Source organism: Perognathus longimembris, chromosome 2 (genome assembly GCF_023159225.1).
Source record: "Perognathus longimembris pacificus isolate PPM17 chromosome 2, ASM2315922v1, whole genome shotgun sequence".
NCBI lineage: Eukaryota > Metazoa > Chordata > Mammalia > Rodentia > Heteromyidae > Perognathus > Perognathus longimembris.
Genome location: NC_063162.1, coordinates 12,841,929 through 12,863,874, shown reverse-complemented (window position 1 = coordinate 12,863,874; position 21,946 = coordinate 12,841,929). Strand labels below are relative to the sequence as shown.

Below are 21,946 nucleotides of genomic sequence, written 5' to 3'. Positions count from 1 at the left end.
GCCCTTAGGGCAAGTGTAGTTTGCATGCTGTTGTTGTTCACAGAGCTTGAACTTAGGGCCTGGGCTCTGGATCTTAGTTTTGCCTGAAGGTCCCAGGTGGTGATTAATCATCCCCATCGTTTGTGATCCCTTGAAAGGAAGCATACAATGGCAGGAATACAAAGGCTGAACAAAACAGCTCATGTATAGCAAGAAAGCAAATAAGAGAGAGGAAGGGACCAGGATCCCACCGTGCCCTTGGAAGACCTGCAGCCAGTGAGATCTTCTCACTGCTCCCTTATCACAAAGACCACAATGCCTCCATAACATCCCTCTGGAGACTATGCCTTTCGCATGTGGGAAGTATCAAGGTCCAAACTAGAACAAGATGAGAGGTTATAGTACTGATTTGAGACGTGTGTGTTTTCTAATATATTCATTTGATTCATTTGATTTCTAATAGATTCATTCTAATGTATTCATTTCTAATATATATTAGGTTTCCCCTAGGTCCCACAATTTTGATTTGTTGTGATTTTCTTTCAGTTGAATGTGTCTTTAACTTAAGGCTTTCCTTTTGACCCACACATTGTTTAGGAATCGTTTAGAAGTGTATTCTTGATTTCCTAGTGCCTGGAGACTATATATTATTCTTCTGTTACTCATTTCTAGTTTGTCTATTGTGAGTGGAGGTAATTGGGGAACACCTTATGTATGACTATATTAATTGGTTCTTTTTTTGCGAGGTTGGGGGATTGACCATGGAGATTGAATTCAGGGCCTTATGCATTAGCATCAGTCCTTTGATTGTTTTAGGTTTCTTGAGTTTTGTTTCATAGCTCAGATTATAACTTTGAGTACCTGTTCTGTTGGCACTTGAAAAGAGTACACATTCTATTACCAGCTAAAATGGTCTTGTACATGCCTAATAGATCCTGTTGATTGATGATGATGTTGAGGTCTTTTTTGTTTCTTGGTGGCTTTCTGTCTGTTGTATCAGTTTCTGAAAGAGCTTTGAGGTTTCCGTACTTAAGGATTAGTTGCCTATTGATCTTTTCAATCGAGTTTTGCTTTTTTTTTTTTTGTTCCACATACATTTAGTATTGTTGTTTCCCTATTGATTGACCTTTTGTGTCTCTTTGCTAATTTTCTCTCCTCTGTAATCTTTTGTCTGTTATTAATATGACTTGTTTTCTGTTACCTGGCATTCATGAAGTATTTTCCAGCAGCCTGCATGTATAGTTATAATTGAAATGAATTTTTATCACCGGAAAATAGTTAGATATAACATCTTTTCATGTATTTGACTAGTCTGTACTATATTTATACCACTTACATTTTAATACTGTTATTGGTAGCTGAAGGTTTAGTTTGCCATTTATGCTTCATTTCCTTTTATTTTTCTTGCTGTCTTGTAGGTTACTTGTAGTTAAATTACTTTGAGTTACTTTGTAATTCTATTTTGACTTGTTTACCATGTTTTCCAGTACATATCTTTGTATATCTTTTCCAGTGGTTGCTAAGGATTTTACATTACACATACAAACTTACTGGTGTATCATTTTCCCAAATCAATTGTAGTGTAGACACTTCTCATTTTCAAAGTCTAATATATATATGTGTGTGTATTATATATCTATGTAAATACATGTATACACACATATGTACACATATATATTTCATATGTAAGTTTAGAGGTTTTGCACATAAAATGAACAATAAGTAAAACACCTAGTTTTCCTTACCCAAAGAGGAGTCTGAAATATAATATTTAATGGACGTTTTTGCTAAGGTCTAAAATTGCTGTTTTCTGTTCTTAATTAAAGCCCAGTGATGATGATGTACCTCTTACAAAGTCCAAAAAATTATACAAGTTGGCCGAAAATTCCTTGTCCATAAATAATCCAGCACTCTTCAACTCTTTAGGACCTCCTTTGCGGTCAACAACCTGCCATTGCTGCGGCCTGTTTGGTAAGCATATTATTGTTCCCAACTGTCAATTGGGTTATTCTTCCACACATTTGAAAAACATGTTCATTAAAGTAAATTTCTGTCAAATAACATAAAGAAAAGAGTATGTGTGTCAAGTGTCTATTCATCTATTCAATATCCTACCATTCATATCTTTTCTGTTCTTCCTGCTTCCACAAATATTTGTGGGGTTTTCTTTTTAAGGTAAAACTTTTTGTTTTTTGCCAGTCCTGGGACTTGAATTCTAGGATGGGCGCTGTCTCTGAGCTCCTTTTGCTCAAGACTAGTGCTTACCACTTGTGCCATAGTACTTGAGCTTTTTCCATGATTAATTGGCAATAAGAGTCTCATAGACTTTCCTTTCCTGCCCTGGTTGGTTTCAAGCCACGACCCTCATATTTCAGCCTCCCGAGTAGCTAGGATTACAGGCATGAGCCACTGGTGCCCAGCGAAGGCAAAGCTTACGTGTTCTGAAGTTCATACTTACACCCTGTCAAGATACAGAATATTTGTCTCCTCAAAAAAAAATTTTTCCCATTACTTTTCCCTCCAAGTTTTCACTGCAGATTAAATTTTGCCTATCATCGTTTTATATGAATTGAATCTCATAATACTGGCTCATTTGTGTAATTCTTATTCACTTTTAATAATAGTTTTTAATTTTTTTATTTTTACAAAGGTTATATTCAGAGGGGTTTCAGTTTCAAAAGTCAAGTAATGAATATATATCTTTTTGGAAAATATCACCCCAGCTTTCCTTCTCTCGCCAATTTTTCCTTTCTGTCCTCACCCACAGCTGTATAATTCATTTTCAACATAGTGTCCAGTGAGTACCATTGCTGCATTTGTTTGTTTTGAGATTAAGCCATGTTGCGCAGATAATTGTTTATTCACTTTTGTGCCAATCCTGGGGGCAGCCTGGGAGCTGTTCCTGACCTTTTTCAATTTCACTCAAGGCTAGTGCTTTACTACTTACGGCCACAGCTTCACTTCTGTGTGTGTGTGTGTGTGTGTGTGTGTGTGTGTGTGTGTGTGTGTGTGTGGTTAATTGGAGATAAAGAGTTTCACAGACGTTTCCTGCCCAGTCTGGCATCAAACCAGGGTCCTCAGATCTCTCCTTAGATCGTTCTGCAAAGCTAGGCTTTTTATTACAATATTGTTCATATTTTTACTTGACAAATAAAAGTGTTGTGTTTTTACCACGGGCAGCATGATGTTTTAACAATTTGTTGTATTCTCTTGTTGATGAATATTTTGGTCATGTCTAGCTTTGGCCTATGGTGAACAGAACTCTAAACATTTTTTTCCCCATGTCTTTGAGTGGACATCCATTTTCATTTCTCTTGAGTGGACACCTAGGAGTAGAATTTGCAAGTCAAGGGTAGGTTCATCCTTAATTTTACAAAAATCACTAAAGCATTTTCTAGGTGGCCATCCTTTGCAAATCTCCATAATGATGACATGTGCTCCTCCTTGCCTGGGACAAAGGCACCCTGCGTGGTAACATCAGTCTTCAGTGATAACACTTCTCATGGGGGTATAGTGGTTTTAGTTTGCATTTTCTACATGATCAGTGACCTTGGCCAGATCTTCCATGTGCCTTCTGGCTGTTATTTTTTTTCAATTTCCTTTTATGATTAGGGCATTCAAGACCAAATGTTTTTCTTTTTCCTCTTAGTTCTTTTCTTTTTCTGCTTCTTTTTAAGATGACCTGTTTTTCTCCTACCTAGATACTAATAGTTTTCCTCATCATTTGTGGCAGTGGTGATATTTAGTGACATATGGGCACCACTAGTTCAGTCTCCTTGCCCAAGTGTCTATTTTGCCTTCATTTCTCCTTTCGTAGTGTGGGCCTGGCTGTATTTTAGGGAAGTCAGTTAGGTCTGACCCTCCTCTCGTTTTCCTCTTTAATGGTTGAAGCCCAATCCCCCTAATCATGAACAGCACAGTTGTGTTCAGGTAGGCTTTCCTGAATGAAAGAGAGTTGGCCTGGTCCATGGGAGTGCTTTGATGATGTCAGCGCACACACTAGGTGTTCCACACCAGTGATGTCCCGGCCTGTGCTCTGCAGGGTCGCTGAGATGTTCTCAGTGCAAGCAGACCTACTATTGCTCCACCACATGTCAGAGGAGAGACTGGTCTGCCCACAGCATCGTGTGCAAGCCTGTCCAGCAAAAGTAAGTGACCATGGCTCTGTTCATTCACTCAGGGAGCACCAAAGCTTCGTTCTGATGGAACAAAGATTTTAATCAGTTCAGCAGGCCAGAAGGATGCCTGTGTGTACACATTGTTACTTTCTACTTGTTTACAGAGGCACATCAAAGTGTTACCAGTCTGAAGCAAATTTAATGTACAGGAATATAATTTCACTAGGCAAGACATAGTAAGATTTTTTTGAACCCTAAGTGAGTTTTGTAGTTCCTAAATACCCTGAATTTTAATGAGTTGATGGCTCCCACGGTGCCTCTGGAGTTGTGACATAAAAGTACATAAATCTTAGCAGGGGCGGGGGTTGGTTTGTTACTTTGGCATTTACCAGCTCATAAGACAGTTCCCCATCACTGCACTTGCTCCTCGAAACTCTGTGTAGGTAATGTGAGGATCATTGTAAGGAAAAAGAGGGGGGACTTCCACTTCCCCTTCCCCTCGCAGAGCACCCACGCCCGTTCACACTGAGGGCAGGCAGGGCGCACTGGGCTCTGGGTTTTATTCTTGCCGCTGTGATTCTCTCAGTGCTCCATGGGGTCTTGCTGTGTCTGAATTCTGGGGTTTATAGACCCCATTCTTAACTACCACTGTAATGTGAGTATTAAAACGAGTTGCTTTATTTCAGTTTGCACAAACTTGAAGAGAACAAATCACCTTTTGACACAAAGAACATTGAAGTGAAAAATGAGGTATGACAGTCTTTAGAGTAAATGTTAAATAGTTCTCATTCATTGTTTTAAGAAGGCCTAAGCAGAATAAAATGCTGTGAACTTATTTCTACATCTCACCCATGTTTATTTTAAAACAAAAAGTGCTTGTTATGTGTGTACCCACTAGTGATGGGATGAAGGCCTCTTTTGGGGATCTTTGAAAATTACTTCTTAGTATTTTTTTTTTCCTAAAAACGTATTGAGATATCCCTGTCTCTGTGCAAAATCATTTTGTCTACCTCATGCAGATTCTGTAGATACGTCTGCTACATTCTATGGGATCTAACTCCTACACAAGGAACATTTTTTTCTTAAAAATATTTGTCTATTTAGGTGATTGAAAAACTTCCCATGTGTTTACCTCATATAAAATATTTTTAGCTTTCTCTAGTGACTCCTAGCTTCTACTTTAATGAATTCTTCAAATACTCATTCTTAGAAAAGCAATACCAAGTCCACATGCAAAATTTAAAATGTAAGTGGGCCTCTCCTTGCAACTTAAAATCACCCAGCATTGTCTCCTGAAGCGTTCTTGGGTGATTCCCCAGTAATGTGCACAGTGCCCGGGGACAGTGGCTTGAGGAAGTGGTGGAGGCTTACCATATTCCTGTGGTCTCTCATTGAAGCCTGGGCATCAGTCTTTGGTGGCCTTAACCCCAGCAGTTAGTAGCCTTAGTGCCAAGAAAATGGGTTTTTGTAAGTAACTCCTTTATGTGTTTCTTCAAACCAGAGTGACTGTCCCCTTGGAGTAGCTAAAGAAATATCTGTTGGTACTGAGAAAACAATGTTTTCTGATTTGAAAAGTCTACAACTCAAGAAAACCATGGAAGTGAAGGTACTTGAATTGCCATAGACAAGTAATTGTAGATTGTTATTTTCTTGTTTTATGGTTTTAAGTGAGTTCACAAGGTAGCCACAGAATATGTCTGATTGAATTAGTGAAGACTACAAAAGCTGTCTGCACCACTTGCATATCTTAGTTGTAAAGCTGTAAGGAATTCACATTTGTTTTGTTTCAGGCAAATTACTGTGTCTTTTTCTTTCTTTGAAAGGGTACAGTTACAGAATTCAAGCACCCAGGTGACTTTTACATCCAGTTATATTCTTCAGAAGTTTTAGAATACATGAACCAGCTCTCAGCAAGCTTGAAAGAAACATATGCAAATATGGTGCATGAGGAAGATTACATGCCCGTTAAAGGAGAAGTTTGTGTTGCCAAGTACACTGTCGATCAGGTAACCCTGTTCGATGAACTGTTTAATAAAATGTTTTTGACTGCTTTTGGTCATATCAGGTGGCTCACAGGGAGACTCAAGTCTCAGAATTCCAGGCTGTGTTCACTTTACTTTCTCCCTCTTCTAGCTGTCTCCACCTTTGTTTCTTGGTTCCTAAGTGGCTGGTTGCAGACTATTTTTGGGTTTGTATTTATTTCTGCAGCCAAGGTATTAAATGTGTAAGAGAATTTGCATATTAAGATGTCTTCATTAGAAAATATTAGGGATTTCTTAGCAAGATTCAAAAAAAAAAGAATCTTTTAAATTCAGTTCTGAACAGAATCGGATCCTGGTCTGTAGATTGAGAACTTCTGAAACTGAGATTGTGAAATGCCTTTGGCAAGCAGAAAACCACCATATTTCTTTCCCTCCTAGACCTGGAACAGAGCAGTAATCCAAGAGGTAGATGTGCTACAGAAGAAAGCACAAGTCTTGTATATTGATTATGGAAATGATGAAATAATTCCAATAGACAGAATTCATCCACTGTGTAGAAACACGAACTTGTTTCCACCCTGTGTAAGTCCTCTAGTTTCTAAATTCCTTTTGTGTTAGCAAGGAGCTGTTTTTAATATTTTAAATGGTTTTTTGTATAGGTGATACACAGAGAGGTTACAGTAACGTAAGTCAGGTATTGAATACGTTTCTCTTTGAACAGTTACCTCTTCCCTTTTTCTCCTAGTTTTTGCTTTTAATATTTTAATGGACACAGTGTTTCCTTCTGTTTTGCCATGCTATTAAACTTGTTTGTATATCTTTTACTATGTAGTTGGACACCCACAGATGAACTAAACTCCATTTCTGATATTCATTATTTAGTCAAGTAGTGCTTGAGGAGAGAAACTAACACAGGCACACCTTTTCACACTGTTCTTTAAATACATTATTTCTGTATTTATTATATTATTGGAAAGTGATCAGTATTTATGTATAAGCAAAGTATACTTTTTATCTCCCCATGACTTTCTTGAAGTTCAAGTACCAGATGTTAGTATTGACAATAGAAGTGTCAAGAGTGATGAATCATTGTTAATCTGGTTAGGCCTTGAAGACTTCTGATAGCCTTTCTCATTAATAAATTGTTATTTGAAAGTATTTCAAATAGCTAATTAGAAAAATTCATTTTGAAATACCAATTGTTGTAAGTAACTTGCACAAAAAATATTTCAGGCCATAAAGTGCTTTGTGGCTGGCATTGTGCCCGCAGAGGAGGATTGGAGCAATGATTGTATCAAAACTGTTAAATCACTGTTAATGGACCAGTACTGTTCTATAAAGATTATTGATGTCTTAAATGAGGATGTGCTTACCTATGCAGTAGACATTATGCTGCAAAGTTCAGGTAAGACTTGGAGCTTTTGTTCTTTTTCAAAAATATTGGTTACTTAGTCCCCACCAATTACTTGGAGAAGAAACTGAAAAAAAAACAAACACATAAAAATAAGGCCAACTACATTTCTCTCTGGAGTCATTCAGACATTTTTGCTGGAAAGAAGGAATACATTCATAGGATAAAAAGTAAGAGTTCAGTTCTGCACTTCACGTGGGAAGGCTATGTTGTTTTGTTATAATATAGCCATTAAAATATCCACCTGAGATATCTACACCTTATTGAGAGACAATCCTTGAGATTTTCTATGAGCCCATTCATCCTTATCATAAATGTCTTTCAGCAACCCTCATAGAATTATCTTCTGTTAGTATGTAGTGTTTAAATTTTGAAAATTTTGAACCCTGTCCTTCAATGGTGGTTTCACTTTGGTTTAAGAGGTTATTCTTACAGTGTGCTTGTAAATTGTTTCTCATTTTGCAAGTATTATCTCTCTACTTTTAAAAGACATAAAAGTACCAGAAAGAGAATCATGAGTGCCTTTGTAGGAGATGTAGTTCATTTGTTGAAATTTAGTGTAAAAATCTGTTTTGTTTCTTCGCTATGTATATTGCACATTAGGACTCCAGCCTCCAGGTATTCTTTCAGGGGACTTTGAGGTTCCTGTCAGTGGTGACTAATGCTTGTTTCAGCCATATTGTCAGTGTGAGAAAAAGTCCTATGTCTTTAACTTATCTTCACAGAATCAATGTTTTCTCTTAGTGCACATGTAGTTTGATAACTGAATCTTTGATATTACTCAGAATATTGAAGAGAAATCTTGGCAGTAAATTCCCCATCAAGTGTCTGGGAAGTTTGCATCAATTTATTAAGCTGGACCTTACTAAATTTCACACACCACACACACACACACACACACACACACACACACCACACCACACACACACACACCCCCTTGATGACAGTAACTGGTCTTTGTGGGGTTTTGGTTATAATCTCTTATATCATGTGATAGTCTTTGTTTCTCGACAGTCTTGTATCGCATTAGACATGTATTTTCTTTTACTTTATAGGAAAACTCCTAGACCATGTGCTTGTAGAAATGGGATATGGTTTGAAACCCAAAGAACAGAATTCTAAGAAGCAAAGTGCAGATCAGGGTGAGTACACAGATTAATATTGAGCAGTGTACTGACTTCAGTTACAGAAGAATCTCTTTCCTGTTGAGCCAAAAAAGGCATGACTGTGACACTGTCAAAACTAACTAGTAATCTGTTTTATCAACTTTAGGAGAAAGATGGTATTTCTCATTTAGTAGTGTATTATAACTAATCTTATTTTGTGTTGCCTGTCTCCCTCTGGTTTCCAAATTAATTCGTACCAAGTAATTATTAGAGATTATAAACTACTGAATGTCATGATTTCAGATTGAGGGATTTAGTTTACATATCCTTAGTTAAATTTGGTTTCCTTCCTTAGGAATAATAAAGCTCTAAAATTCTGTTTTAGTAGGACAGACAAATTTTTATCATCTTCTTGTGTGTGTTTATTTAATCAGAGAATCAAGAAATTTTACCTCCAGCAGTTTTTTTCATTTCCTGTTTGTATGTGTTATTTTTACAGTCTATTTTCTCCTTTACCAATGATTTTAGGTACACACATAATTCTTTGTATTCCTCCCAGGTATTCAGAGGTGAATCTTTTATTGGACCCATCCTGTCATATAGACAGATTTTGCTTATTCTGAAGCCTCCCTTGTCCCTTACCTCCTGTCCTTTGCCCTAGTTGGTTAACAAGCCTTTATGGATTTTTCTTCCTAAATATGTTGTAATATGCCATTTGTTTCCATCTCTCCCTCCCTTTCTGTTCTTTCCTCCTTTCCACCCTTTTTTCCTCTCTCCCATCCTCCTCCTCTCTCCTCTTCCATTTCAGACATGCTTCACGGACAGTTGAAATAACTTTTTGATGTTGCCTTTTATCTCCTGCCTGTACTACTCTGCTTCTGGCTTTTTGCTGGTTAATTGGAGATAAGAACCCTGGGGACTTTTGTCCTTGGGCTAGTTTTAAACTGGGATCTTCATATCTCAGCCTCCTGAGTATCTAGGATAGCTAGGATTGTAAGTGGGTTTTGTTTTGCTCTTTGCTGAAACTACAATGACTTTTTTTTTTTTCCTGTTTTCTGGCAAGGTGATCCTGACGACATTGGGAAAATGACGGCTGAAAACAAAATTGTGATAGAGAGAAGTGCGCTCATCCCCAAGGCCCTCACCCTGAATGTGGGAAACGAGTTCTGCGGGGTAGTCGCTCACATTCAGACACCAGAGGACTTCTTTTGTCAACAACTACAAAGCGGTCGTGAGTTACTTTTCTTACCTTGTCTAGTCCCGATAACGTACTTCAGTGTGGCATACTCCACAGACCGTACTGAAGCTAAGGTATAGATAAGAATTCCTTTCACTGAGCATGTCATCTGTATCTACAGACATGCTTGCTGAACTCCAGGCATCTCTTAGTGAGTACTGTAATCAAGTGTCTCAACGTTCCGGCTTTTATCCAACCATTGGTGACATATGTTGTGCCCAGTTCTCAGGTAAGGAAACAATATCATTGATTGTTCATTTACAGTATAAAAAAATGGAAATGAAACCTCTGGTTTGCCCTGAATGGCTACATTTGATCCAATTTATCTTTTTACATATATCCAATTAAACTGGATCAAAGGAGTATTTTGGGATATGTGTAAAATCAGCCTGTAAGTGAATATCAAAGGGATTGGAGGTAGGAAGGAAGTTTTTGTTGTGTTGGCATCCCTTTTGTGCTTGTAGATTGGTGCCAATAATTATGTTTACCAAAGTGTGGGATATAGAACCTCCAATGTTCGTATCTTCATGAGTTGTGTTTGGAGTAGTAAGACAGCCTGGAAGCCCGAGCTATTATGGCAAGGCCTTTGTAGCTGTGTTTGCCTCCCCCTGTGGTGGCCCAGCCCTTTTACTCTGCCGAAGGAAGTCATCTGGCCTCCCATAAGGGGAGAAATGAGCAATGGGTACCAGTCCCCAGTACATCGATGGGAAGTCCGATGAACTCTTCATACTGTGGATATTCTAGAAAGCCCTGCTAGTCATGATCTTGAAAGATTTACATTATCAGGACATGTTCTCTGTCCTAATGAGTTCAGTGTCTACTGGAGAAACATGGCATGCCAATTCCTCATGGCAAGATATGACATAATTAGTAAGTGAAAGTTGGCCATTTGGTAATTATGACTTCTGATAAGCAAAACTAGCAATGCGGTGTAATAAGCCTATATCATTGAGTCGAGCGTGGTGTTCTGTTAAAGTCAACTCCACAATTGACCAGCTCTCATTTGGAAAGTTTTTGTTTGGTTTTAATGTTCATTGGAACATCTTTTGATATTGTCTCTCTATTCCAGAGGATGACCAGTGGTATCGGGCGTCTGTCCTGGCCTATGCTTCTGACGAGTCTGTCCTGGTTGGATATGTTGATTATGGAAACTTTGAAATCCTTAGCTTGACAAGACTTTGTCGTATTACTCCAAAGTTGTTGGAACTGCCGATGCAAGCTCTCAAGTGTGTTCTGGCTGGTATGGAATCTTTATGAATCCCTGTTCTTAGAATAGTAGAACATAAGTGAAAAATGGAACTACTAAAATGTACATGAGGCAGACAAAACTTGCTTGTCTAAATGATGAGGACATTATTGAGCACATATTTGGAAATTACTGTGTGTAAATTGCTCTGCTAGGACGAGGAGTTTCCTCCCATGCCACCAAATTAACTCCAGTATCCTTTATGCAGATCTAGTCTGTTTTAACTAGTATCCAGGATCAGAAAGATATTTCCAGGTGTTTGTTTTTTCAGTTGTGGGGATTTTTCTTTATAAATTCTAACTTCATTTTCATGCTGAGAAACTCCTTTACTCAGGCGGGACTTTGTGGTTACAGTATTTACTATAGATTCAGCTTTGTGGGATGAAGTTAAATATTAAAATGCTTATCTCAGGAATTATTTTTGACATTCTTTTGAAAATTATTTGTCAGGAGTAAAGCCATCATTGGGAGTTTGGACTCCAGAAGCTATTTGCCTCATGAAAAAAGTGGTTCAGAACAAAATGGTTATGGTGAAAGTGGTGGACAGGCTGGAAAATAGCTCCCTGGTGGAGCTAATAGATACATCTGTGACTCCAAACATGAGCGTGGCCAAAGTTCTCATTGATGCAGGCTTTGCTGTGGAGGATAAGGAGTTAGTGGCAGAGAAAACCAGTGACACAGTAAGGACCAGTGGTAAGTGAACTGTCCACCGTGAAAGCCCTGTGCAGCCCAGATGGTCCTGTGATAGATGCATGGGTTCTTTCTCCTCCTCACAGGAAGAATTCATAACCTAAGTGTATTTCACCTGGAAAATCAAGCCACCATCTACTTACATTTGAGTATATTTGGAAAGATCATTTTTTAAAATTTATGGGTCACTGGCAACTAAACATTGATCACAATGTGAATTTGAAATTGAGTGAAGTATTAATGATTACTAAGGCCAACTTTCTTGTCAAATCACCCAGAATGCTAGTGGGAATTTATTCCTTTCCCTTTTGTTTTGTCGGCCTTGGGGCTTGAACTCTGGACTTAGGCACTGTCCCTGAGCTCAAGGCTAGCTTTATGCTCAAGGCTAGCACTCTTATCACTTGAGCCACAGTGCCACTTCCAGCTTTTTCTATGAGATTAGAGACAAGAGTCTCATGGGCTTCTCTGCTGGGGCTGGCTTTGAACCATGATCCTCAGATCTCAGATCTCCTGAGTAGCTAAGGATTACAGGCATGAGCCATCAGTGCCCTGCTTTCCTATACTTATTATCATATAAATACTACTTTTTATTAGTTATTAGCATATAAGTAATATCACACAAAAGCATTTCATTGTGGTATTTTCATGTACATAAATGTATGTATGTGTGTACATACATACATTTATATATGAAAAAAATATATATATATACTTTTATCAAATTCACCAAAAACAGGCTCCACAGTAACCACCCTGTTACAGTAGACTCCCCAGTGTCTTCCATTTGGTTTGCAAAACGTTTGGTTATTTTCACAGCTCCCTTACGATTAGAAGAAAAAGTAGATGTATTGGAGTGGACGTGGGTTGAGCTTGCCATTGATGAAACGGTAGATGTTGTCATCTGCATGCTGTATAATCCTGGAGAGTTTTATTGTCACATTCTTAAAGAGGATGGTAAGTTGGCTCTTCTCATTTATTTCTGTTTTTCAGCCTACGCATTAACATAAAACTTAAGATGTTTATTACTTCAAGAACTTACGATGAGGGGCTGGGGCTATAGCCTAGTGGCAAGAGTGCCTGCCTCGGATACACGAGGCCCTAGGTTCGATTCCCCAGCACCACATATACAGAAAACGGCCAGAAGCGGCGCTGTGGCTCAAGTGGCAGAGTGCTAGCCTTGAGTGGGAAGAAGCCAGGGACAGTGCTCAGGCCCTGAGTTCAAGGCCCAGGACTGGCCAAAAAAAAAAAAAAGAACTTACAATGAGTTTTATTACTAAGTGATAAAAAATTTTCTCCTTTTAAAAAGGGTTGAATGCATATTAGAATTTCCAAGAACGACTTCGTTGTACTTAATTTAAGTCTTTTATACTAGCTGAAGCCATTATTTGTAGATTAGCAGTCTTCACTTTAAAATTTTATTAGATGTTAGAGAATGTTTTCCTAGATTTGTTTTTGTACATTGTTATTGACTTTATTGATGTACTTTAAATTATTTTTATTGCATACATATAGATGAGTGCTCTAGAAGGCCTACAGCATAATGAATTATAAAAAGATCATCATACTTGGATAATCCATCTTTATGTTGTCAACTGAAACTATTGGTACCCCATAAGTGTCCCCCATATCTTGTGGCACCTTTACTCTTCCTTACTCCTTCTAAAAGAAGCACCCCACCTTCTGATAACGTGGACTTGTTTTCCCAGGTTTGGGATACCATAGAAAGGGAATCATACAACAAATCGTTTCCTTGGCCTTGTTGATACATCTTTCACATTGTCAGACTGTTGGTGTACACAGCTGTCACTTGTGTTCCATTGCAGGAGGGTGCTGTTATTTACCACTGAACACATGGCTCCTTTCCAGTTGCGGGTATAAAATGACAGTGCTATAAATAGCTAAATGTGGTATATATGCATTTCCATTAAGTCTATATCTAGAAATTAAACTACTGGATCATAAAGGAATCCGTATTTTCAGATTCCATCAAAGTGACACTTGTCACTTTGAGATTTCTTATGGCTCCCTAGCCTCACCCCACAAACCCATGGGTTTTCTTAGCAATTGAGCCATTCTAGTTAAACATCAGTGACTTCAACTTTCCTAGATAAAGGGTTTGGGGTTCTTTTTGTCAAATGAAGGAAAACTAGGTAACCAATATCTTGTTTGACTTCCATGTTGTGAGATTAGCCTTCCTTCATTCAAAATCACCTGGCAGATGGGCCACTTTGATTTTTGAAAGTGATTTTTTACAAGAACATGGTACATGTTATGGAAATGACTTATAATTACTTCCAACATGCCATGTGAAACCGTAGCATCTATTATTGATGATCCTCTTGTATCCCCTTCCTGTGGTTGTACCTGCACTATCTCTGTATCTTATCTGAGTACATTGGAAACTGTATATACTGGTATTAGAACTAGGAAACTGAAAGGGAATACCAAAATTGAGAGACACAGAGTAAAAAGACAACTACAAAAGCAATACTTGCAAAACTGTTTGGTGTAAATCAACTGAACAACTCATGGGGGGAAAGGAAAAAGGAAAGCTGGAGGGGGGAGGGAAGAATGAGGGAGGAGGTAACAAACAGTACAAGAAATGTATCCAATGCCTAACATATGAAAATGTATCCTCTCTGTACATCAGTTTGACAATAAAAATGAAAAAAAAAGAACATGGTACAAAATTCAAAAGATAAAGTGAAGGACATAGTGGAAAGTCAGTTTTCCACTTCTTAACTTTCCAAATACCATTGTCAGTGGAACTCTGTACTATGCTTTTTATAACTATGTGTTCATGTTTATGTAACTAAGCCATAAAGTAACTTCATTTATTCTGTTATATACTTTAAGAAGTATTTTTGATATTTGTCCACAGAGCATGTTCTCCATTTTGTACTTCTCCTTTTTCTGGGGCTTTGAACTTGGTGCCTCTCTTAGTTGCTCCACCAATTGAGTCGTGCCTCAAGACCTACTTTTTGCTGGTCCATCAGAGATGGAGTCTTATGTGCTTCTCTGCCTGGCTTGGCATCAAACTTCAGTCCTCCAGATCTCAGCCTACTGAGTATCTAAAATTTCAGGGATGAGCACCAAGACCCAGCTCTATTTTCTATTTAGTGCATTTTATTTTAGAGCACTTTTAGATTTATAGAGATTATGTGGAGAATTCCTGTACGCCTCCTCCCCTCCTCTCCATCTCTCTCTCTCTCTACACACACACACACACACACACACACACACACACACACACACACACACACACACACACACACACACACACACACACACACACACACACTACACAATCCAGGATACCATGTTGCTGTTGTCTCCATTCCATTCTTTTCCGTGGTTCAGATAAGTAGAGGATTAGTGTTTCTGTGCTCCGTGGCTGAAACAGCCCTTGTGCTCTGTCCTTTCACGTCAGTGGGACAAGACAACTGCAGTCACCAGTTACCATGTCAAAGGACCTGTGTGCATGTGCTCTCACGAGGCTGTGTCTTTACACAGGTGGGCCAAGCAAACCACGGCAATAACACACGAAAACGCTTTGTTTGTGCCACACCATTTTGGGTAACACGTGCTTGTGCTTTTCCTTCTGGCCAGTCTGAAGGTTTCTCTTTTTGTGACTGAGCCCTTGGCGCATTTCGAGAAGCATTCCCTAGTCTTTCTCATGCACAATGCTTCAGATCCCTTTACCTTACTTGCTAAAGCTCCACTTGGGCTTTGTCTTCCTGCTGCTCCTCTGCAAGGCCTCCGCCTCCTACTTACCTGCTTGGTCAAACTGCTTCCCACAAAGTGACTTTTGGCTGCCTTACTCTGTAATTCTGTATCGTGCCTTAGAGCCCTTTCTTCCTTGCTATCTATTGTATTATATTTCAGATTTCTCCAGGAAATTTAATTTCCATCAGAGCTCTCTGAATTTCCATAGCATCTGTTAACTGTGCTGTCCATCTAGAGTTCATATTTGCTGTCTCAGGGCAGCTCCCACATGGGTTTCCTCATAGTTCATGGTGGATGGAAATACAGATGGTGATGCTGTGGTTGGGTCTCTCCGCCCAGGAAGTCATTGGTTTGAGCTTTATAGTAAGTGTTGACCATGTACACATGAGAGCTGATACACTTTTGGCATGGAAAAGCATTTGGTGTACTCAGAGGTTTGAGGACCTAACTGCTGCTGTGGTGATCAAGGTATCTTGTGAAATTAAAGGACAGTCAGGTTTTGGTACTTCTTACTAATATTGCTGTGTGTTGAATTTTCAGTTTTAAAGACCCTCAGTGACTTGAATAAATCATTAGCCGAATATTGCCAGCAGAAGTCACCTAATGGTTTTAAGGCAGAAATAGGACAACCTTGCTGTGCCTTTTTTGCAGGTAAGATGCAGCTGCTGTCACGATAACTTTCAGAACTTTTCGCTTTTTTTTTTTTTTTTGCCAGTCCTGGGCCTTGGACTCAGGGCCTGAGCACTGTCCCTGGCTTCTTCCGGCTCAAGGCTAGCACTCTGCCACTTGAGCCACAGCGCCGCTTCTGGCCGTTTTCTGTATATGTGGTGCTGGGGAATCGAACCTAGGGCCTCGTGTATCCGAGGCAGGCACTCTTGCCACTAGGCTATATCCCCAGCCCAACCTTTCGCTTTTTGATCTTCAACCTGTATTTGTAGTGTGTCTGTTCTTCCTAGTATTTAAACACATACCTTTCCTAGCCAGGAATTAAGTGAAAGCTTCAGAGATTGGGTGTTTTTCCTTTTATGTAACAGGGAGCACCAAATGACACATTTTTGTCTTCACTTTATGAAACATTGCTTTAGTGCTTTTCCTTCCAAACTTTCTGATAATATTCTGTTTAAAAACAGAAGAACTGTTCAAAGCAAGGTCTTTGTTGCTCTGGTCACCCTCCCTGTACATGCTAATTTTGTAAACTGAAAGTGTTGGTAATACACCTTTACAGGAGTTTCATTACAAGAATTGTTCTACTGTTTATTTTTAGGTCATTTGTTTTTTGTTTTTTAACCAAGAAATACGTGAAACAATGTAAGCCATTAGTTTTAAGTCTTTGGCAAATCTTCAAAATTGACATGTTAATTTCACTTTCACATTTTAGCTTATGGATAGTTTATGAGTGTAATCTTTCTATCAGATGTAAAGTTACAGTATATAAAGATTTTGGAAATAGTCTCAAAGTAGATGTTGGAAAGTCCTCAGTATAGGAGTTTTTGTAGGAAAATGTAAAGGCATAATCTGAGGACAAGAACAAATTGACTATCTACCTTTGATCAAGGTTGTTCATATTTTCAAGATAGAACTTCCATGTGTTAATGAAGAGAAATGTTCCACACCATAAGTTTTGTGTTAAATCTAGGTGATGGCAACTGGTATCGTGCTTTAATCAAGGAAATCTTACCAAACGGTAATGTGAAAGTGCACTTCGTGGATTATGGGAACATCGAAGAAGTTACCACAGATGAACTCCGGATGATACCATCCAAGTTCTTAAGACTTCCATTTCAAGGAATACAGTGCTGGTTAGTAGGTACGGTGCAGGATATGAGAGTCTCTCAACACTTTTCACATACTTAGCATACTTTAACTATCAGAATCTGCAATTCTGCAATTCAGGATTATACATCCTATTATAAAATTTAGAGATTTTCTTTAAAAGATTCAAAATATTCGGTGTCAGGAAATATCCAATGTCAATATTGGTGTCAGGCACCTGTTCTCAGTACTGGGAGTGAAAATGAACACAGCCCTATTGAAGACAGTCCTGTAAGACATTTTAAGAGCCTCCCTCACCTGTGCATAACCTCCTGATTTAGCAATGTTACTTCCAGTAAATTATCCCAAAGCTGTCCAGCAGTGACACAAGGTTCCGTTGTGAGGAAATTGATTGCACTGCTGCTAATGGCAGAAGCTTGGTTACAAGATGATCCATACTTAAGGGTAATGATTGTACTTACTTTGAAGGGTTTCATGAGTGTTTTCAGGGTCTGGTCCTAAAGTTCTATCTATATATTTGCAGACATTAACACTCATTAAAATAATTTGTGCTATTGATATTGTGATATAGATTATGAAATGTTTATATAAATGGGTTACAGAAGACATGTAAGTAAGTACCATGCTTCATAGAACTGCTGCCTACTGGCTGTGAGGTGCTTGGGAAAATTATTTAAATGTCCCATGCTTCCATTTATTCATCTGGAAAAGACTTCTTCAGAGCTGCTAAGAATAAAAGAGATGAAAACATAAAGCACCTAGTAGTATTTGGCATTCTATTATGTCTATAGTTGCTGTGATATTAAGTGGCTATACAAAGAGGTTACACTTCTGTTAGGAGTACAATGCACCCCCTCCATCATTCTCATTATCCCCCTTCCATTCCTACCCTCAAGTTGCATAGTTTAGCGTTTACATAATGTACAATATGATGACTGCATTTGCTCATAAGCATTTCTTGATAAGAGAACATGTGTGCATATATGCACGTGTTTTCCCATCCACACATAAAAGTTGTAGTATGTACTTAAAGTGCCAGCATCTCAGGAGGCTGAAGTTAGGAAGATCACTTGAGCTCAGGAATTTGAGACTAGTTTGAAAAACAGAGACCTGCTCTCAAGTTTTTGTTTCCTGTAGAAGTTTTGGTGCCAAACTGTTAATGGTGGTCATGTTATATTCTTTGTTTCCTTGTTTCACTGTTTTGGTTTTTTTCTATTTGTTATGTAGAAAGTATGTTTTGTATTATTCTTAATTACCAAGTTTTATTTCAAATGCCTCTTAAAATGTGGCTCTCAAACTAGCTTTATCAAACAAAGAAACTTATTAAAAAGTTGCAGATTCTCCTTACCATCACAGACGTAAAGTATAAAACTCCTGGGTAGATCCTAGAAATCTCTTCTTTTTTTTTCTCTCTGTCTCTCTGTCTCCGCCTCCCCCCTACCCCACCCCCAAACTGATACTTAAACTCAGGGTTTCAGCTCTCACTTAACCTTTTTCTGCTCATGACTACTACTTTACCAGTTGAGCTACACCTCTACTCCCAGGCATTTTTCTGGTTACTTGGAGATAAGCGTCTCCTAGATTTATCTATTCGGGCTTGCTCCAAAGTTTGATTTTTAGATCTCAGACTCCTGATTAGCTAGGATTATAGACATGAGCCACTGGTGCCCAGTCAGAATTTGGTATTTTAACAAGCCCTATGGGTGATTGGAGGTGCATGTTCACAGTTGAAGGTCACTGTTAGAGGTATAAGAATTGAAAGCCAGTGGCATGTGGTATGTATCTTCAGTCCCAGTTACTGAGAAGATTGAGATGGGGGATTCACTTGAGCTGAGTTTAGACCAATCTAAGAATGACAATGAGACCTCACCCTCACTCTCCAAAAAAAATGTATAAACCAAAATTATCCAGTAAAAATAATTTCAAACTGATTTTTGAAATTACTGTTGAAAAATTCCACAAAAGTGAATGTGTGTCAGTTGGTGTCTAAAAAATCAGTAGCTCCTCATTGCTTATTGTGTATGTTATGGAATATCATTGTAGACTCTAGAAGAGATAATATCCATTTTTCCTATTGGAAATATGAGAAGTAATGATATGTTGGTTGAATGTGTTATGTTAGCAGATACACAAGATCACACACATGTATGATTAGCTATTGTAAAAAAAAAATGCTGAATCAAATAGCACAGACTTGCAAGGACCCAGTCCTGCATACAATTGAAGCAAAAATTCCCCTTCTGATGGGGCTCTCTTTAACACCATTCTTATTTTCCAGATATACAGCCTAAGAACAAACACTGGACTAAGGAAGCCATAGCAAGGTTTCAGATGTGTGTTAGAGGCACAAAGCTCCAGGCCAGAGTGGTGGAAATGACCGAAAAGGGAGTGGGCGTTGAGCTTACTGATCTTTCCACTTCCTACCCCAAAATAATTAGTGATATTCTGACTAGTGAACACCTGGTTTTAAGATGTGGCTCACCACACACCTACTTGCGAAACAGGAGACCGGCTAGTAAATATAATCACCAAACTGACACCCAGGAGCTTCAAGGTAACACCCGTAAGTGATTTATAATTTTGATTTGGCTTTCACAGGCTATGAACATTTTTTTCTATCCTAAATGATACCATGTTCTTGGAGAGATTGGCTTTGTAGGCATAGATTGATAGGATTTAATTTTGTTGTGGACATTGTACTTATTTTTAATTTATTTTTCAAATCAATGTGTCATACAAATAGATATCCCTTCTTAAAAGGTAAGTTAGATAAAGACTATAGAAATGGAAATACACTATAGGAATATGCTACACCAGCATAATAGGTCAAGGAGTAGTCTCGTGTTAGGTTGACCTCTTTTACAACACCCATGTAATCTCTCAAAAGAGGCACCTTGGAAAATTGATCATTGAACTCTGGAATATTAATAACTAAGAATTTATGAACAAATTGAATAAATTCCTTAAAAAGAAGAGAAAATTTAGCTGGGCGCTGGTGGCTCACACCTGTAATCCTTGCTACTCAGGAGCCTAAGATCAGAGCCAGCCTGGGCAGAAAGTCCATGAGACTCTTAATTCCAATTAACCATTAGAAAACCAGAAGTGGTACTATGGCTCAAAGTGGTAGACCGCTAGCCTTAAGCGCAAATGTTCAGGGACAGTGCTCAGACCCTCAGTTCTTAGCCCCAAGACTGGAGGTGGGGGGTGATGGAGAAAAACTTGTGTGTTTAATATGAGTCCTGTGTTTCATATCATCAGCGGTCTCTTCAGCAGATCAGTGGAAGACGATAGAATTGCCAGTTCACAAGACTGTGCAGGCAAACATACTAGAAATCGTAAACCCAAATTTGTTCTACGCTGTGTCGTCTGAGATGCCAGGTAAGAAATCACACGCTGAAACGTCTACTTTTTATATCTTATATTGGTTTTCTTCATTCATGTGTTTATTTGTAGTATCTTCGGGTTCCCTCAGCTGCTTATTTGTATCCTCTTGGGATCTTTTTGCCTTTTTACACCCTTTTTTTCTTTTTCTAACCCTTCTATTTCATTGATCATCCTTACAGCCATGTCCTTGAGTTCTTTGGGCTAAGTTCTTCCCCTTCACTACTCTTACTGTCTGCTATGGTGAGATTTGTTGACCTTCCGAGGTTATGCTGGTTATAAGTTTTTCACATTTCTGCGTTCCTACATTGAGATTTACACAGCTGAGGGAGGCTAGGCTATTAAATGGAAGGTTTAGTGACCTATATCATCTTGCAGTCAGTGCCCACGGTGCTGGGAGCGGGAGTGGGGTTAGAGTGATTTCTCTCCACTGGACCAGGGGACACACCCGTAGCCACACTTTTGCTAACATGCTCAGGACACCAAGCCTGGTTCGAGGCAGCGTTCAGCTAAGAGAGAGCTGCCTGGGATGGCTGATGTTTCCCAGTATGTGGGTTGATGCTGTTTCATGGAGGTTGAGGATGGGGCTGGTCAAGGGCGAGTTGCCCCTTCTGCACTGCACCCACTACAGGCTTCCCTTTGTGTCCTGGAAGCCACTGCTGGTCGCCCAGAGCTTAAAGCAAGTTCCCAATTACTGCACGCCCACCCCTTCCCGCATTTTCAGCCCTTCTGCAAAAGGCAACTAAGAGTTTAAGTATATAAAATATATTTTAACATACAAAATGTTTTTGATGGATTGACATCTTTTAGGTACTATTTATTGTTGATGGTAGTGTTGGAATTTTTACCAAAAAAAAGATTGTTTGTGTCTACTTTAGACAATCAAGAAAAACTGAGTACATTGACAGCTGAGTTGTTAGAGTACTGCAATTCTCAGAAAAGCCGGCCATCTTATAGACCAAGAATTGGAGACGCATGCTGTGCCAAATACACAAGTAAGGTTCTTTCAAGTAAAATACTAAAGGGAATGCTTCTAGCCTACCCTCTTTTCTGTAAGATTCTGTAGACTCTGGTGTTTCAGATGCATATTTCATTTGGATATAGAAATGTAAAATGCCTATGTTACAACTTCTATTCCTATATTGAGATCCTTCCGCTTTTCTGTTCTATACAGATTGCTTTTAAAAGGCAAGGTATACAAATCCATATATGTATATGTATAATTCATATAGATCTGCCAGATGTAAATAATGCTAGTCTGTTCACAGTGGGTCAGTAAAATGAAATGATTCACAAT

At 38.7% G+C, this 21,946-nt stretch overlaps 1 protein-coding gene across 2 annotated transcripts in view; it reads left to right on the top strand.

Moving 5' to 3' along the window:
- The window catches only part of Tdrd1 (tudor domain containing 1), a 41,281-nt gene that overhangs the window by 10,532 nt on the left and 8,803 nt on the right, over nt 1–21,946 (top strand). For both annotated transcript variants that reach the window (XM_048338204.1, XM_048338203.1), the window contains exons 4-21: nt 1,806–1,950; nt 4,022–4,127; nt 4,784–4,847; nt 5,599–5,703; nt 5,921–6,103; nt 6,518–6,661; nt 7,313–7,484; nt 8,546–8,632; nt 9,660–9,827; nt 9,955–10,062; nt 10,903–11,073; nt 11,530–11,772; nt 12,586–12,723; nt 16,036–16,146; nt 17,132–17,302; nt 19,547–19,831; nt 20,527–20,646; nt 21,528–21,644. In XM_048338204.1, coding sequence (XP_048194161.1) covers nt 1,806–1,950; nt 4,022–4,127; nt 4,784–4,847; nt 5,599–5,703; nt 5,921–6,103; nt 6,518–6,661; nt 7,313–7,484; nt 8,546–8,632; nt 9,660–9,827; nt 9,955–10,062; nt 10,903–11,073; nt 11,530–11,772; nt 12,586–12,723; nt 16,036–16,146; nt 17,132–17,302; nt 19,547–19,831; nt 20,527–20,646; nt 21,528–21,644 — 2,638 coding nt within the window. The remainder of the gene's footprint in view (nt 1–1,805; nt 1,951–4,021; nt 4,128–4,783; nt 4,848–5,598; nt 5,704–5,920; nt 6,104–6,517; nt 6,662–7,312; nt 7,485–8,545; nt 8,633–9,659; nt 9,828–9,954; nt 10,063–10,902; nt 11,074–11,529; nt 11,773–12,585; nt 12,724–16,035; nt 16,147–17,131; nt 17,303–19,546; nt 19,832–20,526; nt 20,647–21,527; nt 21,645–21,946) is intronic.